Consider the following 19,947-nt stretch of genomic DNA (forward strand, 5'->3'; position numbering starts at 1 on the left):
TCGTCGACTTGTTTAAGATTATCTCGAAGATCAAGACGAAGATTGAGATTTTCCTAATCCATTCTTACCTCCCAACATTTTTTTTAGAATAATGTATAAAATACACATATTCCTCATTATATTTTTATATAAGTATGAAGATATGATATTTTTAATTTATATTATTTTATGAATATTTAAACTTCAAAATGATCCAAAAATCAATTTTGGAAAAAGAAAAAGAACAACATGTACCGACATATAAACAGATGATGAAAACTTATCATCCACAAGTGAAAAGAAGCTACAAAAGTTCATCAGTATATAATGAAAACATTTCTTTGAATGTACATCGTTTAGTTAAAAGTAAGAATTTTCGTTGTACGTTTTAGATACTACTTTCAATACTCAACGTCTGATATTACATAAGCAAAACCTTATCATATTTCACATGACACGTATCTACTGAAGTAAAGAAAAAAAGGTGGAAGCGGGGATTTTTCAATTTCCTTACAGAATAAAAGGCAATATGTTTTTGCGTTTCATTTTAGCATGTCCATAAAATGTGTCTTTGGGTGGGCGAATGAGAACGTTTTATTTTGTGCCATACAGTTTTATTTAAATACTAGCGACATTGCAAAATAAAACGTTTATTCATCACACTTTATCAATACTTAATATGCTGTTAATATGGACCACATCATTTTTTTTGGAATAAATTTTTATTGTGTAATCAAAACGTCATCAAAAACAAACCATTGTTCAACGCAGCTAACTACTTAAGCCCGCACTGATACACTATCTGAAGATCGCCTAAAAAATATTTGAGGACATAAATACTTGACATGATGAATCAAGAATATTTTAATCGATATAAAAACCTTCCTATTTAGCGGCAATTGTCAGTTTGCCTTTTATTTGACTTATTAAAACAATGGGTGGCTTGGGGTTTATTTTCAACATTGTTTTTTTATTTTCGGTCGGTTCATATGCACCGTTTGTAAATGCTGATTCTTGTACCATCAGCTCATACGACCAGGTTGACACTGTCCTGGCAAGTTGTGCCACTGTAACAGTCGGGAGCTTTACCGTACCAGGAGGCAAGAGCTTGATAATGCAACCGAAAGATGGAGCATACGTCACATTTACAGGGGAAATAAGATTCGAACATTACAATTGGGACGGACCGCTAATTCAAATTTGGGCGACGAATGCTGTCATTAAGGGAGACGATAGTAGGTAGCGTTTGGTCTTTGTGTCATTTTTGATGTCGCTTTTTTGGAGAATGGTTCAATCTTCGCATTTTTAAATCTCTATGTACAGATTTTTAAGTAAATAATCTTAGGATAACTGTAGATATGTATTTTACTGAAATTTTGGCATCATTGTGTAGAGACGAGCAAAATTCCAGGACATAATTCTTTTGTTTTTTGGGACACACTTTGTATATTTCAAATTTCTTAACTGCATCTTATTTTATCGCACATAATCAAATCATGGTGTTTGCAATGCCTCATGAATATTATTGGAATTTGGAACGCCCACTGCTTTATAGCTGTTTTACAATATTTCATCATAAATGGGTTGAAAATCAACGATAAACATTTGCAGATCACCTGTTTCATGGCCTGGGTGAATCTTACTGGGGTTTCGATGGGTCAAAACCTGTGTTAATGTATCTCAGAGGTACACACACCGGATTCTATGGATTCAAGATAAAGAACTGCCCGCAGCGATGTGTTGCGTTAGACAGCTCCAAAAATTCTGTGATTGGCAACTTCATTATCGACAACTCTGATGGAGTGGGTGTAAGTAAACTTCAATAGAACACAACTCTTCCGAGTGTGATTTGCACTGCTCATGGCGAGTGAAACATTAATCATCAATTATATTTGAAATATATATTTGCTGACTTAAAAGGCATTAGAAAAGAAACAATTACATGCAATTTACATTAAAACATTTTTTGACCGAACTTTTTGGCATCGTAGTTTATTATTGCAATAACTTCTTGCTTATTATACATAATTATATACTTAACACAATAATTAAACTCAACGAATTGGTTCGACATACCATACGGTAAGAAGAAATTAGAAATTATAAAATATAAAAAACTAATTTTCTTTCACTCTACTTAAGAATTAACGTTCTCATCAGTATATTCTGTGTTATTTGTCTATGTTCAACAGTCTGCAAGGAATACTGACGGTTTCGATGTTGCCAAATCGAGCGGTATTACAATCAAAGACAGCGTGGTGAATAATCAAGACGATTGTGTGGCGATTAATTCGGGATCCGACATTTTGGTCGACAATCTGCAATGTACCGGAAGTCACGGATTTGATATTTCGTCCGGGTTGTCCAAGGGTAGCGACAACTTCGTTTCTAATGTTACGTTCCAAAATTCGGTATTTATTGGAGGCATGGTGGGTCTCAGCATGTTGTCGCATACCGATGGAGGAACTGGGGAAGTCAGCAATATCAATTATAATAATATTCATATAGAAGGTAGGCGATTAACGGAAAATGTACCTGAATACAAACGATTACATTTAAGGTCCATCAGATTACGGTATCTTTTTCCATCAAGACTTCTCCAGTGCCGCTCAAGGTAACACTGGTGTGCCGGTAGGCACTGTAGTCTTTTCGGATATAACTCTCAATAATATCTACGGTTACGTCGATGGTAAATACTCGTCCGGGGTTTGTCTACGATGCGCTTCGGGATACTGCAAGAATTTCAACTTCTATAATGTGGATATAACCGGCGGGAAGAACAAGGACGAATGTAATGTGCAGCCTAATGGATATACTTGTAAATGATCTGAAATAAATTCAATAAAATCATCAATCCGGTGTTTGATTTGGTCATATATCACAATTTCATTCATGGATATACCGGGTGTCCATTTTTAACGCTACCACTGTTAGTCTATTCTCTAATTTAAGCGATATTGTAGTTCATAGCATTTCGGAGATAGCAAATTGTGATTGTACTTAAACCGGACATCCTGTATACTAATAAATGATATGGCTAAAGCATTATCTTATTGAAGAAAGTAATTGTTCTGTCCTCATAACAGTCAATGCCCGTCTTGGTTATGTGTCTTTCAGAATATGTGGGTCAAAATTAACATTGATTTGTTGTAACTCTTTATAAACTTTTGCAAGATACCGCGAAGATATAATCAACAATCACAGGTAATAGTTTTGAATATGTTGACTTTTTTCAATTGGGAAAATATCAATCCAAATTGATAGAGTAACGGAACGAGCTTCAAATGGAACACACCTTAGCCATACAACAATCATAAATATCACTTCAGATTACGGATCATTACTAAAATATTAATAATATAAGAAACGGGCTACTTGAACGCGTGACATCATTCCCGAAAGGTAACACGCCAACTATAGGCAGTGAATATTAATCAAATATTTAATTTTGATAAACTAAGACCCTATCAATGTTGATTCAACATAATTTATTTTAAAATGGGAGGAGAAGCCAAAAAGCCAATAGAGACCGTGCGTTAAAACCACGTCAGAGAGTATGCAGAATTGAATGATATTCCCCGTATTGCCCCTAAATTTCACACACTACCTATATTTGGCGCCATTTTCTTCCTAAACAGCAGTATTATTTCTATGAAAGTTGAACACATTTGAACACATTTAAACAAAATACTGTCGAATTGACGAACTTTTGGCGCCCATGTTGATTGCCGAACGCAGTAAGGTCTTGTTGGTGGAAAGTGAGATTTGAAATGATATAGTCTCTCTGAAGGAGAGTTTTAATATAACGAAAGAACATAAAATATTCCTTCTCAATATTTATGATGATTTCAAAATGTTGGCACTGAGGGAAATAACAAGGCTGATAAACACGAAAAAAGACAGACTACTGAATAAACTGCTGGAAAGACAGTTCTCGCAATATTGGGAGAGGAGGAATAGCAGGAGGCCCTAATTAGAGGACGCCGGAGGAACAAAAGTGGACCCTGATAAACACGAAAAAAGACAGATTTCTGAATAAACTGCTGGAAAGACAGTACTCGCAATATTGGGAGAGGAGGAATAGCAGGAGGCCCTAATTAGAGAACGCCGGAGCAACAGAAGTGGACCCTCGACCTAAGTGCATGTTGGTAGAAGTCCTGCTAGGACAGTGCAACACTGTATTTTGTTTCCAGAAGTTTGTAATGACCTTTTAGATTGTTCTGAATGACGTTGTTAGCACTGCTAATTTTTTTTTATAGTAACATAGCATAAACCCGTAATAAAATCTATTTTAATCTACTCCCAACAGCGTAGTTGCAATCTAAGCTATTTTTGCTGCTACAGCTGCAGATAAGGAATTATTAATTATAGTGTTTTGTGAGACATATGATAATATTTTTTACTATACTTTTACATAATGGTATATTAATCAATATAATTACTATAGCGACGTGGTTTGTACTTGTACTTATAAAAAGAAAATCAGTTTTATAACAATAATAATGTTTAATAATTTTTCTACTCCCGTCTGTAAAATACTTAATTCCCCACTGATCTAGCGTGCGGGAAGCGTCACTTTACCACGTCAGTTTCGTTTCCCACGAATGCGAGCCACTTCGGACATTTCCGGGATTTTACCGCACGGATTTGGGAGCAATAGGATGTTTTCGGATATATTTACTACGCTTTGAATTTTGACGTTTGTCAATTCTCACGGTCATGTCAGTGGCAGGTATTCGTTTTATTTTGCGAAAATATACCCAAAAACTAACGGTCGTAGAAAAAGTATAGTACGCAACAAGTTCGGTAAACTTTTTAACTCACTCGTTTATTAAAAAACTCCCTCCGCTGCGCTCTGCTCGTGTCAAATAAACTCTTGAGTCAAATGCCGTTTACCACACTTGTTGGATAATATACTATTATCGCACTAAAAGCAAATGTACGCAGAAATACATTCGTATAGTTTAGGTTTAGAATGAAACGCCAGCGTATCAGATCATCACTGTATCACAAGGAAAAAATTAAATTAGAGAAAATAAAAATCGTTATGAGAATTAAAAACTCTGTTTAATAACTTCAATAGCAGCATAATAAACTGAAAAACAAAACAAAGAGTGAATATCAAACAAAATAGATGGCGAAACAGATCAATAAGACATAGTTATTCTAATAATAAATTTTAACATTTATTAGCATGCGATTAACAGCAATTGATTTAAATATTCCGAAGAGTTTTTATATGTCCATTAGTATCATCAGCTAGCTATTAGATAACTAGTGGCCCTACTGCCATAAAAAACGATGCGATTTAGGTTTCTATGACATTTTCGTAGATATTTAGTGAAAATGTTTTCTGGGATCTGGACATAATTTGGACATATATCCAAACTTATTGACGATCTGTCAGCGGCCATGTTGGTTGCTGAATGTCATAAGGTCAGTGGTTAAAAACGAACTATTAAATCTCGCGTATGCGCTTGTTGAATGGAACTTTTCAAAATTGATTTTCATAGTTGCTTCATAAGTTCCTGTATTATCAGCTTAGTATAATTAATTGATTGAATATTAATTGTACAAAACATTTCGTGGTAGCTTTTTACATAATCAGTTTTGATTAGTTGCATATCCGGGAGAGAAAACAACGTGAGAAAGATAAACATTTCCAAAACACTTGCACCATCTGCGAATAAAAATAAATACATTAAGTACCTTAGCAGGATGTTTAGTTTTCTTAATTTCGTCATGACTCTTATCGAGAACGTTTTGGCATCACTTTTCGGGACATTGTTACTGGCAAATCCACCAGTAGTAAAGGCAGACTCGTGTACCATTAGCTCCTATGATCAAGTAGCCAGCGTTGTAAGCAGCTGCACAACCGTGACCGTTGGTAGTTTTACGGTTCCGGCTGGTAAAAGTCTCGACTTAAAATTCAAAGATGGTGCTTACGTAACCTTTAAGGGCGAGATCAGATTTGAACATTACAATTGGGATGGGGCTCTTATATCGATTGAAGTTAACAATGGTATTGTAAAAGGCGACGAGAGTAAGTGTTAATTATCCTTAATGTTTCGCCTTGCACGTCATAACTTTTCAGATAACCTATTTCTGGCCTTCGGTGAGTCTTATTGGGGATGCGAAGGCGCCAAACCGCTATTTATGCGTCTCGTAGGAGTACACACAGGTTGTTATGGGTTAAAACTGAAAAATTGCCCACAAAGATGTGTCTCGATAAACCGTTCCAGGAACTCAGTATTCGGCAATTTTGTTATCGACAACGCAGAAGGAGTTGGTGTAAGGATAAGGTTTTCTTCTAATATAAATATTTTCTGGGATTTGCGACTAACTCTTTCAATATAATTTTTGTTACAGAAAGCTGTAAATACCGACGGTTTCGATGTAATCAAATAGACCGGATTAACCATCAAAGATACCATCGTGACAAACCAAGACGATTGTGTAGCTATCAATGCAGGGAAGGATAACGTTCTAGTTGACAACTTGCAGTGCATCGGAAGCCACGGATTTGACATCGTCTCAGGCCAAGGCAAGGAGGAAGACAACCACATCAGAAATATCACCTTCCAGAATTCCGTTCTTATTGGAGGAATGGTCGGTCTTAGCATGTTGTCCGTCATCGAAGGAGTTAAAGGAGAAGTTAGCAACATCATTTATAATAACATTAAAATTCAAGGTCGGTTGATGTCGTTTTTGTATCATCGGAAATGTTGAAAACGACGCTTTTTAGGACCATCTGACTACGCCATAATGTTCCATCAAGATTTTTCAAATGCTATTGGTGGCAGTACCGGGGTTCCAGTGGGTACTGTCGTGTTTAAGGATATAACATTGAATAATGTGTCCGGTTACGTCGAAGGTCAATACTCTGCCAAAGTTTGCTTGAGATGCGCATTAGGTTATTGCAACAATATAAATTTCAATGGCGTTGATCTTTCCGGTGGAAACTACCCGGACGAGTGCACCATCCAACCTAATGCACTGTGCAACAATGCACTGTCAAATGAAATTTGTAATATATATTCTAATGGAAAATTGTTTTAATGCACACACAAGACCGCTTGCAATTCTACATGAAATAAACGTAAAAGTGAAAAACAGAGGAAAGTTCAAAGAGGTGAAAAGTTACTATTGTTATTATGTCGACATATACTATTATATTTATCTTTAGAAATGCGAATATTAATCTATCAGAAAGCTGTATATTTGGCTGTAATTTGTCAGTATTCATTTCAGGTGCCTGTCGAGTAATAAGATCTGCGATGTACACAGTGTTTAGTTTTGTATAGTTTAAATCCTCGTCTTTATACTTCACTTTTTAAATGTTGCTTGTTTGGAAATCCAATGAGTATTGTCAACATTCTATAGATTAATATGTAATAGCCACCTTGCTCATACAAATATTAAGTTGTGTTTTGCTTCTAAACTTTACAATTTAGGTATAGGAACATGAAATATGAACAAAGTCTCTGGTATATAAATAATTATGGACACTATAGCTCTTATATGAGATAGAAAAGAAAACTGAAAATCAAGAATAACACCCACTAATCTTGCAAACATGATGGATAATATGTATAATATATATTATAAAAAATAATGCACATACTGCGAACAAAATCATTTGTTATCGGTGTCATTTTCTAGTGGAGATAATTACCCAAGGTACTTCAGAAAACTGCGAAGGTTGTGTTATAAAAATTATTTCAACATAAATATTTTTTTTAAGTTATATATTTTCGCCATGGGTTTGGTAGTTGATTATTTGGCAAGGATTGCAATATTCTTGCTAATCCAGTCAGTAACGATTAAAGCTGATTCGTGCAACATTAATTCCTATGATCAAGTCGCAAGTGTCGCAAGCTGTACGACTATCACCGTTGGAAGTTTTACAGTACCTGGTGGAAAAAGTCTGGAGTTGAAACTTAGAGACGGCGCATATATTACATTTACTGGAGAAATTCGATTCGAACACTACAACTGGGATGGACCCTTAATATTGATAGATGTTAACAACGGTATTGTGAAAGGTGACAACAGTAAGTATTAGAGGTATATTCCCAATAATTTCTTTAAAATCAAAAAATACGATGACAAAAAAGTTTGATAGAAAAATTTCAGACAATCTATTTAATGGTCTCGGAGAATCGTACTGGGAATATACAGGTACGAAGCCCCTGTTTATGCGCTTAGTGGGGACACACACGGGATTTTATGGGTTAAAACTTAAAAATTGTCCACAAAGATGCGTGTCTATAAATCGGTCAAAAAACTCTGTTATCGGTAATTTCGTTATCGATAACGTCGACGGTGTTGGGGTGAGTACTTCGTTTTATTCCTTACTCTAAAATACCCAACTATCACTTTAAGAAATCACGCTCTGCACTATTCACACTTTTCCCCTTTCAAAAAAACAAAACAGAATAATAAAAAAATAATACTGTTTTTTTATTTCGATGTCAAGTTTGAACATTACATAGGAAACTTTAAATTTAAGTTAAGTTAGCGATTGTACCAGATTTAAAGCTCTAACTTTGTCAAAAGTATGAGGTTAATTAAACAAGAGATTAAGAAAATTATCACTATTTACAACACTTCTGGATTCCTCCCGCGTCGGTTATTGTTAACGTTTCGCCAATCATTCTGTTGGCTTCTTCAGTTTCAGTTAAGCTTTGAATAATTTAATAAGAATTATTATTCAATGCTTCCCAACACTGTAGGAGTTCAACAAAACGCACGGATGATATCCCGGAATATATTGTCATCACATTTTTCCATCATTACACATTTCCCCATCCGCAAGCGAAATATCAGCCATTTGGCAAAAATGAAACCAAAAAGTAAAAATCAGAATCAGAAAAATCAGCATTTGTTTTAGAAAGCCAAGAATACAGACGGATTCGATATTATCAAATCATCGGGACTGGTTGTCAAGGATACGACAGTCACCAATCAAGACGACTGCGTTGCTATCAATGCAGGAACAAGCAATATTTTGGTGGATAACTTTCAATGTATCGGCAGTCACGGATTCGACATATCTTCCGGACTGGGAAAGGATTCTGATAACTTTATCTCTAATATCACTTTTCAGAATTCTTTATTAAGTGGAGGAATGGTCGGTCTTAGCATGTTATCACACATCGAGGGGGCAAGGGGTGAAGTGCGCGATATCAATTACAGTAATATTAAAATTGAAGGTAAAGTATACTCCTTAAAAGATTTGGATCAATATTTACCCCAAATGTGTTTACTTTAATATTGTGCTAAAATTTATGTTTTATCCCAAAATATTTTCGATGCTTTTATATATTCATGTGTTTTATGGAATTTAAAATACCGATTTCATACTCGTAAAAGCAATTAAAATTTGGTTTCTATTCATTGGTTTATAAAATATTTCAAGCCATATTATGGCTTATGGAATTTGGTGAATGTAATATAAATAATATAATTTGAAACTCACGGATCGAGTAAATTGAGTTATATTACTTAGGCGAAACAAATTTTTTGACACAAACATACAAAAACTGGAAATAATATAAATACGCTATTATTTTCCATACTGAAATATCTCCACTTCACCCTGAAGTTGATGTAAGCTGCGGTGGTAACGGCCTTACAGCAAAGTTAGTCAAATTTCAATAGAAAAAAACTGCTAGTAATGAGAATTGTTGAATTTCTCTTGCGCTTTTATGTAAACGGAAGAATTGGGTATTCTAATTGTATGCTTACTTTATTTACTTGCTGAAATTATTTTCACATTAATATATTTTTTAAATATTTGTATTAGTTTAGAATTATTGAAACACCAAAAAAAATCGCATTAATATTTTTCATTTTTACATGGACAAATTTTATTTACATACTCATATTTATATATTTTATTTAAAAAATAACTTAATAAGGCACCATTTTAAAAATTGTTAAAATATAAAAAAAGGAAACAATCGATATTGGCTACAATTGGCTACCGAGTTTCTAGTCGTTTTCAATGTAATCAGGATAACAACCAACATGCTCTTTTCCTTGCCACTTTTTTAATATACCTTTTACACACAGCAAAAATGTTAATTTAAAAAATTAACATTTCAGGTCCTTCTGACTATGCTATAATGTTTCATCAAGATTTCTCTACCGCAATTCAAGGTAACACCGGCATTCCAGTGGGTACAGTCGATTTTAGAGATATAAACCTGAATGGTGTTACGGGTTATGTCGAAGGTCAATATTCCGCCAGAGTTTGTTTGAGATGCGCGGCCGGATATTGCGAAAACATCAGTTTCAACAATGTAAACCTCTCCGGTGGGAACTACCCTGACGAATGCAGTATACAGCCAAATGGATACAAATGTATTACCAAATAGAACTTCATATTCGTAATTTTGCACCAGATGGCTTGGTCATATTAAAAACTTGTCACGAAATATTATGTGTTTGTGTGATTAATTGGTCAACAATTGTAGAAAACTTTAAACTAATAGATTCAATTCTAATGATCTTGTAGATCGGTTACAACCACCATGGGATAGTTCTGGAGTATATTTTGGGATTTTGTTTCTTCGATCAGTGACTTAATTGTTATGATGCTATCAAAAAAACATTTTCTAAAATCCCAATTACCAAGTATTTTTTCTGCAAATGATCTTTTATGACGAACAATATATATAAATAAATTTATATATTTGAGTCAAAGGAAACACGCAATAACTTAGGTCTAATCATTGTGATCTCTATTGTGATGAAATACCCGAAAATATACTCATTCAAATTGAAAAAAGCATAATACTTGAGATAAATTTTCTACAATGTTATAAACATCCGCCTTTTAACAAACGCATCAGTAAGCGTCGAACGCAACAAAACAATGGCTGCCTTAGTTCGTTCGCTTGTCGTGATCCTTCTGGCACTCTCGTTCTCCTCGTTCACGCCAACTGTAAAGGCAGCCTCGTGCACTATTAATTCATATGATGAAGTATCAAGCGTTGTGGCAAGTTGTACTGATATTACCGTCGGTAGTTTTACAGTACCAGCCGGAGAAAGTTTGATAATGAACATGCAAGATGGTACATATCTTACTTTCACTGGTTTAATCAAATTCGAGCATTCAAACTGGAATGGTCCACTCGTGCAGCTTAGGGTTACCAACGGTGTTATCAAAGGAGACAGTAGTAAGTACTGTCTTGTCTTTTTATGCGTTTAAATGGAGCAATCTAATGGAAAAACTACATCCAAAGTTTACTTAGTTTTAAATTCAACTTGGATTTTTTGTACACTCGTAACTGATTAAGCCTGTTGATGCCCGCTACAGACCACTTATTCCATGGTCAGGGAGAATCTTACTGGGGTAACACTGGTACTAAGCCACTGTTTATGTACATCAACGTCGTACACACTGGCGTCTATGGATTCAAAATTAAAAATTGCCCGGAAAGGTGCGTCGGAATCGACGGTTCCAGAAATTCTGTGTTTGGTAACTTTATTATCGACAATGCGGATGGTGTTAATGTAAGTGAAGTATTGCCGTAAAATTCCTTATTAACAAATTAAAATTGCATTTTGTGTAGTTGGCACGTAATACAGATGGTTTTGACGTGGCGAAATCCTCCGGAATCACTCTCAAAGACACCACCGTGACTAATCAAGATGATTGTGTGGCTATTAACTCGGGTTCAGATATTTTAGTGGACAACTTTGTGTGTACCGGTAGTCATGGGTTCGACATTGCTGCTGGTCAGGATCTCAACAACGACAATTTCGTTACAAACGTTACTTTCCAGAATTCGATATTGGTTGATTCAATGGTTGGGTTGAGCATGTTATCAGTAGTCGATGGTGGAACTGGAGAAATCAGTAAAATAACTTATAACAATATTAAAATTCAGGGTAATCATTATTTTTGGTTGTCTAACTGGAAGCGTTACTAATATATCATTTTCTAGGTGCTTCCGACTATGGCATAATGTTCCATCAAGACTTCTCCAACTCGGGGCAAGGTTCGACCGGTAAACCCGTTGGCACGGTAGTATTTTCTGATATTACTTTAAATGATATTGTTGGATATGTCAATGGGCAATACTCTGCGGGAGTTGTTCTGAGATGTGCGGAGGGTTACTGTAAGAATTTCAATTTCAACTATGTTGACATCACTGGAGGAAAGTCTCCCGACGAGTGTAGCATTCAACCGAACGGATACACCTGCCATTAGTTTTGACTTATTGTAAATATATTTTTTTGATGTATTTTAACATTAATAAACAATTAAATTTCTATCTCTTCGCTTTTTCAAAAGAAATCCTTCAGCAGGTAACTTTTTGTTTTGTTTTAGTGCTACAGCACACTTTGTGCTGAGATCCTTCTTTTAATGAAAACTAAAAAAATCTTTTGTGACATTTTCGTCCACTAAGTACCAAGCCTTATATTTCTATGGCAATTATAACATTTTTTAAATATAAAGCACTATGAGACATAATCTTTTTTTATGTTAGTGCGACGTTTTGCGACGACTTTGCCAGCTTTTTACCCTAAACAATAAAAAATCAACTTTATCAGGTGTTTTCAAAAAAGCATCAAGTAGCTTCATTTTTAACATACGACATTAATCGAACAATAAAACTAAATCATGAAAAACTCGAAAAAGTCAGGGGTCTACTAGTTGATATGTGGATCATGTGAAAAAAATTATATCCGATATACATGTAGAAAATTTAAGAAACACATTAACGAACATAAAAATTCGAATTTTGAGAATGCCATTCATTTAAATTCAGAAATAGACAAGATAATTTTTTGAAATTTGTTGAAAGCTATGGAGATTAATAAAATGAGATATTTGAATCTATTACTCAATGAATCTCGTACTACCTGATTGTATATATAGATGTCCGAAAATTGTCATATTTTGTATATGAAAAAGGCACGGTGTTGCCGAAGCAGCTGTCATATTTCATTTTGTTATAATTTAATTGTGTTAAATGGATGTTCATCAAGTAAAAGCCACCTCAGTTCAATTATTTTTTAGAAAATATGTATTTGGATTCGGAAAGTTTTTATCAGGATGAAAATTTTTTTACATTCAAAACTGAGAGAGGAAATCTAATCAATCATTGCTTTATTAACGTTTGTTGTAAAATGTTCATGTATGGCCACATTATAGCTTCCCTAGATCGAGCGCATTACTGTGCATTTTCAATACTCTTAATACAGATAACGCTTTTCAATGGAAATGGTTTTGCTAGATCTTGATGATAATCGTGTCATTTAAAAGTTGTTTGTTATTGAAAAAACGTATTAACACACGTGACCAAGTGATTGGTGATAAGTTGAAATCAATTTAAAAAATAACGTATAAATAGATGTATACGTTGTGTTAAGCATATGCTTCGCATTCAGTAATGGGGTTCCTTGCAAACATTGTTGCGGCCGCATCGGTGGTGCTTCTGATAGCATCTTATCCGCCTGGGGTAAGAGCAGATTCTTGTACCATCACCTCATATGACCAAATCAGTAGCGTAGTATCCAGTTGTAGTACCGTGACTTTTGGAAGTTTTACGGTACCGTCCGGAAATAAACTGGATATTAAATTCTTAGATGGTGCTTATGTTACCTTCACTGGTCAAATTAAATTCGAACACTACAATGGCGATGGCCCACTTATAAAGTTGACAATTAGCAATGGTGTGGTGAAAGGAGATGACAGTGAGTATTATAATTAAGTTTTGTTGTATGGGTATGTGGGTTTATGTTGTATAATGCTGGGGGACCTATTCATTAGCCAAATTTTGTAGATCACTTGTTTAATGGGCTCGGAGAAACATACTGGGGCTTAAGCGATACTAAGCCTCTACTAATGCGTCTTGTCGGACAACACACTGGATTTTATGGATTCAAAATAAAGAATTGTCCTCAACGGTGTGTTTCGATTAACAGTTCCAAGAATTCCGTCATAGGAAGTTTCATAATCGACAATACTGACGGCATTGGTGTAAGTGAACTTTAGCAGGTTCTTTTGTTGTCCTAATCTGATTACATTTCAAACAGAAAGCAAAAAATACCGATGGATTCGATGTCAGTTCGTCTAGCAATATTGTAATTAAAGACACCACCGTGACCAATCAAGATGATTGTGTGGCTATTAATTCAGGTTCTGATATTTTAGTGGACAACCTTCATTGTATCGGAAGTCACGGATTCGATATTTCTGTTGGACAGGGTAGTGGAAATACCAACTTTGTTACAAACGTTACCTTCCAGAACTCCATACTAACTGAAGGTATGGTAGGCCTCAGTATGCTTTCGCATGTTGAGGGTGGAACCGGAGAAGTTAACACTGTTAATTATAATAATATCAAAATAGAAGGTAAGTTTTACTGAATGTGGCTACTAACTACATTTATAATTAAAATAATGTATTTGCACGTGTTATCGGTATCATTAATACCTTGTCGAATAAAATAAATGAAGAAGTCTATCTGGAGTTAATTGTTCAATGAATTCAATGTGGCTCAGAATATGAGTTTAGTTTCAAATAGTAGATCTGATCATCATCTAAGAAAAGTTTAATTTTAGGCGCTACCGACTACGCAGTTTTCTTTCATCAAGATTTCTCCAGTGCTTCCCAGGGTAACACGGGTGTTCCAGTAGGCACCGTTGTATTTTCTGACATCACTCTCAATAATGTTTCTGGCTATGTGGACAGCAATAAGGCCGCTGCAGTGTGCTTACGATGTGCGTCGGGATACTGTAAAAATTTCAACTTCAACGGGTTACAGATAAGCGGTGCTAAGAAGAAGGACGAATGCAGCATCCAACCAAACGGATATAAATGCAATACTTAAAAAGTTTATTGTCATTTCGAAAAGGAAAATAAACCTCATTTTATAAATAATTTTTTTGTCGTCATATCTCAAGAAAAAATATAGATAAGATAGCAATTATTTATCAGTTCATGGTTTGATGTTGTGAAATAATATCAATGTCAGATCGTCTATTTTTGAAAGTTTTTGAAACTGCATTACAATTAAAAATTGTTTGTTATTTATAGATTTATATACAAGGTTTTATAATTGAATATCAATAATCATGGGGCGATTTTTGGGACCATTTAAAAAAAAACGTCATATGAACGTATGTCCTTACGTCTTAACGTCTCGTTTTTTGGGTCTATTTTCAAAAGAAAACCTCATATGAACGAATGTGCTAATGCCTTAACTTTTGAGATTCAGGGTGCTAAAGTTCTCAAAAATAAAATACAATTTTTTAATATCTGTAATGCCACTTTGGATATTTTAATGAAATTTGGCACACATTTACATTGAAATTGTATCAAGAGGCACAATTCTTTTTAAATATACCAGTGGCGGGGGTACATAATTTCGCATGTCTATTTTAGCAGACGTTGATGGTAAAACACTGATTTTTCTTAAAATTGAAAATTATTATTATTAAAAAATAAGCTTGAGCGTATAATTAGGTATTGCAGAGTCGGAGTAAAAAATAGTATATTATGCAACAACGGCAGTTGAGTCACGAGTTTATTTGGCACTAGTGGAACGCAGCTGAGTGAGTGTTTCATAAACGAGTGACTTAAAAGTTTACCAAACGTGTTGCATACTATACTTTTTCTACGACTGTTAGTTTTTGAGTACATTTTTGCAAAACAACACGGATAAATTATCCCAAAACATCCGTTTGCTCCCGAAGCTGTGCGGTAAAATCCAGGAAATGTCCGAAGTGGCTCGGATTCGTGGGAAAGGAAACTGACGTGGTAAAGTGACGCTTCACGCACGCTAGATCGATGTGTAATTAGGCATTTTACAGACTGGAGTAGAAAAATATACTTTTAGTAGAAATGAATAAAATGGAATTATGAATTTAATTCATTACGTAAAATTTGATTTCTGATTCTCAGTTTTAGTTTTATTAAATTTCCATAAAAAAATATAACAATTTAATAAGCTTTTTTATAGATCGAAAATGTTCGATATTTTAAGTTAGAACATAGTCGCAAAATAAAAAAATGAAAATAGGAATTGATTTATTTTTATATTTTCATTTCAGTGCTGCAAACAAGTCACTTTTATTCAAATTTATGCTGAAGACAATAAAATAGAATCATTTATTTACAGAGTTCAATGCAATGAGTGTCTCTTAGACTCATGCTATAACATGCCAGGTGTATATAATAATTCACTTAAGGACATTTATTACACAAAATGAATTGTAAAAACAAAAATTAAAAAAAAATGGAGACAGTAAATTACAAGGTCATATGTTTTCATAATTCTTTTGTGTTTGTGTATGCTCTAAAAGCTTTTGATTACAGGAAATTCACGAGGGAGTTTTATAATTTTTGTAATGAAGGGCTTTTTACGTCAGAGGGGATCAAATTGCAATACACATATACTCTATTGCACATAAAATAACGATTTTAGTATTTTATGGCGTTGAAATGTTTCCCTTCACCACTGTAGCCTTTTTTGCTATATAAATATCCTACCAGCTTTGGTAGCACGTCCCCTTGTCCAGTACTTTTAGGAATAGAAGAAAATGCCATTAGTGGCTTAAAAATTTATACCAACAATTGTCATTTACTTACGAGATGAGACAGCAAATTAACTAGACCTTTTTACTTTACAGCATCCGCTTCTCGGCTTTTTTCTATCGTGCTCCTGAGGACCAGTTTCGCAAAATCAATATATATATATATATATATATATATATATATATATATATATATATATATATATATATATATATATATTCTCACGTATTGATTCACGGATGGAAAAATGTGATGACACTATATTCCGGGATATCATCTGTTCGCTCGTTGAACTCCGACTGGAATCCTGCATCCGACTGGAATCCTGCAAATCTTGCATCCGACTGGAATCCTGCAGACGTTTCGCCAAAATCTCACTTGGCATCTTCAATGCTCGCGCTCCGAAAACACTTCGAACACTGGGAGGTTATCGGCGGTGCGTGCGGTATTTATACTCTGCGCCGGAGATGGTAACGGTGCTGCTTGTGCGTAGGGGGAGGTGGCTCCGCCCCCTGAATTGTCGCGATGTTAATTTCGCCGGATCGTAGTTGCGATGTCCCCGTTGGCTGCTGCGCATCGCTCTGCTGTTTGATTATCGTTCTCCACGTGTTGGATAAATGCAGAGCGTCGTCTCTCGTATTGAGGTGTCCGGACTTTTCTATTTCGATGGCCTCTCGTATAATCCTAGTCCTAAAATCAGGAATATTAGCTATTTGTTTGCAAGTGCCGAAATCAATTTTATGGCCTGTCTGATGTTGGTGCTGAAACAAAGCAGATGTTTTTTGTTTGTTTCTTATGGCTAAACGATGTTCCTCGAGCCTGGCTGAAATCCTTCTGTTGGTCTGTCCCACATACGTCAGGCTGCACGATCCGCATGCTACACTGTATACTCCTTGGTTTTCCAGAGTAATTTTTTGTTTTGGGTTTCTTAGTATTACTCCGATGGTATGGTCAGGTTTGTATGCCGTTGATATGTCTTGTTTCCGTAATATTCGGCCAATTTTGTCAGTAACCCCCTTGATGTATGGCAGGACAGCGATCGATCTTCGTTGGGTCTCGTCCTGCACTCTCTGCTGCGGCTGTTGTTGTTTACTGATTGCCTTGCTGATGGTGCGCCTTTGGTATCCGTTTTGTTGAAGACAGGTACTAATTTTCTTCAGTTCTTTATCTCTGTTCCTCTCGTTTGTGAGCCTGAAGGACCGAGCAATTAATGTATTTGCCACTGCCTGTATCTGTGATGGGTGGTGATGAGATTTAGCGTTCAGATATCTATTAGTGTGTGTTGGTTTTCTATAGACAGTGTGTTCCAAGTGTCCATCTTCGGTCCTTGTGATGTGCACATCTAAAAAGGGCAGACTGTTATCCTCTTCAAGTTCTATTGTAAATTGAATCCTTGGGTGGATGGAATTCAGATGATCTAGGAATTTCAAAAGCTCCTCCTTGCCAAAAGGCCATACAACAAATACGTCATCAACGTATCTTGTCCATAGTTTTGGCTTCAGATTTGCCTTCTCTATTGCTTTCTTTTCGAAGTAAATCATGAAGAGGTTGGCAATCACAGGTGAGAGAGATGATCCCATTGCTGCTCCATCTATTTGTCGGTAAATTTTCCCGTTGTGCATAAAGTAAGCGTTTTTCAGGCAATGTCTTGACAGGTCCATTATGTATGGCGGAAGATCTTCGTTTTCTTCTATAAGCAAGAGTGCCTCTTCTACTGGAATACTCGGGTAGAGGGATTTGACATCGAAACTTGCCATAATGTCGTCCTTGTCCATCCTGAGAGAACCTAAAATCTGAGTGAAATGTTCTGAGTTTTTAACATAGGAATCTGCCTTTTCCACTATAGGCTGAAGTGCACTGGCCAGATGTTTTTCCAGCTTGCCTAATTAACTCCGCATCTTGTTCGTCTATGGTGGAAAGACTTGCTTCGACGTTGGAAACGATCTCTTCGACGGGTACTCTTTTTGGAGCTATTGCGTAGTTAAATCCTTTATTCAGTACGCTGACTTCTGTATCGGAAAGATGGTATGCTGAAATATTATGAACTGTACTGCTTCGGTTTGTATTTGGCACTTGTCCTGATTTTTTGGAATTTGACTGAAGGATTTCTAATTTCTTCCACAGTTTTTTTGACGTGATGTCCTTGTCTTTCTCAGTGCGCCATGATGTTAATAATTCTATGCGGTCCCACAGCAACTGATGGATCTTGTTGCTCAGTTTCAGGTGGAGTCTGAAAAGTTGTAGCTCAGTCTCACTAATTTCGTACAGGGTCCGCCTGATCTGGTCTTGGAGTAGGGCCTTGCTAGCTTTGTCCAGGATAGCTTGTGTCTTTCTGGTGAGTGTGTGATAAGACAACCTTGTAAATGTTGGCAGCAAGTTCTGGTTGCGGCAGCTTTTGAGAAAATTCAAGTTGCACAGCGAAATAACCCTCCTTTGTCTTAGTTTTTCATAACACTTGGTGGCTGTAAAGGTCTCCTTCCCGTAAAGGTGTATGATATTCTCACGTATTGATTCACGGATGGAAAAATGTGATGACACTATATTCCGGGATATCATCCGTTCGCTCGTTGAACTCCGACTGGAATCCTGCATCCGACTGGAATCCTGCAAATCTTGCATCCGACTGGAATCCTGCAGACGTTTCGCCAAAATCTCACTTGGCATCTTCAATGCTCGCGCTCCGAAAACACTTCGAACACTGGGAGGTTATCGGCGGTGCGTGCGGTATTTATACTCTGCGCCGGAGATGGTAACGGTGCTGCTTGTGCGTAGGGGGAGGTGGCTCCGCCTCCTGAATTGTCGCGTTGTTAATTTCGCCCGATCGTAGTTGCGATGTCCCCGTTGGCTGCTGCGCATCGCTCTGCTGTTTGATCACTGTGTTCGAAGTGTTTTCGGAGCGCGAGCATTGAAGATGCCAAGTGAGATATATATATACATATATATATATATATATATATATATATATATATATATATATATATATATATATATATATATATATATGTATATATATATATATATATATATATATATATATATATATATATATATATATATATATATATATATATATATATATATATATATATATATATATATATATATATATGTATATATGTATATATGTATATATATATATATATATATATATATATATATATATATATATATATATATATATATATATATATATATATATATATATATATATATATATATATATATATATATATATATATATATATATATATATGTATATATGTATATATGTATATATGTATATATATATATATATATATATATATATATATATATATATATATATATATATATATATATATATATATATATATATATATATATATATATATATATATTTATATACATATTCAAATATTTCATTGGGGGCT

At 35.1% G+C, this 19,947-nt stretch overlaps 4 protein-coding genes across 4 annotated transcripts; all 4 read left to right on the forward strand.

The window, feature by feature from the left end:
- The first annotated feature begins 896 nt into the window (after window positions 1-896).
- Window positions 897-2,821, forward strand: LOC132696819 (uncharacterized). Its single transcript, XM_060661870.1, has 4 exons — window positions 897-1,214; window positions 1,591-1,787; window positions 2,172-2,490; window positions 2,540-2,821. Exons 1-4 carry the CDS (start codon window positions 914-916, stop codon window positions 2,803-2,805), a joined length of 1,083 nt encoding a protein of 360 aa, XP_060517853.1. The 5' UTR covers window positions 897-913; the 3' UTR covers window positions 2,806-2,821.
- Window positions 2,822-5,721: 2,900 nt separating this feature from the next.
- On the forward strand, window positions 5,722-10,412 carry LOC132697152 (uncharacterized). The gene is made up of 8 exons (XM_060662444.1): window positions 5,722-6,022; window positions 6,074-6,270; window positions 6,388-6,670; window positions 6,725-7,006; window positions 7,752-8,033; window positions 8,116-8,312; window positions 8,873-9,194; window positions 10,090-10,412. Exons 1-8 carry the CDS (start codon window positions 5,722-5,724, stop codon window positions 10,359-10,361), a joined length of 2,136 nt encoding a protein of 711 aa, XP_060518427.1. The 3' UTR covers window positions 10,362-10,412.
- Window positions 10,413-10,832: 420 nt separating this feature from the next.
- LOC132696850 (uncharacterized) lies at window positions 10,833-12,223 on the forward strand. The gene is made up of 4 exons (XM_060661933.1): window positions 10,833-11,165; window positions 11,306-11,502; window positions 11,562-11,880; window positions 11,937-12,223. The coding sequence occupies exons 1-4, from the start codon at window positions 10,862-10,864 to the stop codon at window positions 12,200-12,202; spliced, it is 1,086 nt and encodes a 361-aa protein (XP_060517916.1). The 5' UTR covers window positions 10,833-10,861; the 3' UTR covers window positions 12,203-12,223.
- A 1,131-nt stretch (window positions 12,224-13,354) lies between these two features.
- LOC132696837 (polygalacturonase-like) lies at window positions 13,355-14,870 on the forward strand. The gene is made up of 4 exons (XM_060661893.1): window positions 13,355-13,692; window positions 13,782-13,978; window positions 14,035-14,353; window positions 14,563-14,870. Exons 1-4 carry the CDS (start codon window positions 13,389-13,391, stop codon window positions 14,829-14,831), a joined length of 1,089 nt encoding a protein of 362 aa, XP_060517876.1. The 5' UTR covers window positions 13,355-13,388; the 3' UTR covers window positions 14,832-14,870.
- Window positions 14,871-19,947: the final 5,077 nt, after the last annotated feature.

Source organism: Cylas formicarius, unplaced genomic scaffold, assembly GCF_029955315.1.
Source record: "Cylas formicarius isolate icCylForm1 unplaced genomic scaffold, icCylForm1.1 PGA_scaffold_1__22_contigs__length_36826433, whole genome shotgun sequence".
Lineage (NCBI taxonomy): Eukaryota > Metazoa > Arthropoda > Insecta > Coleoptera > Brentidae > Cylas > Cylas formicarius.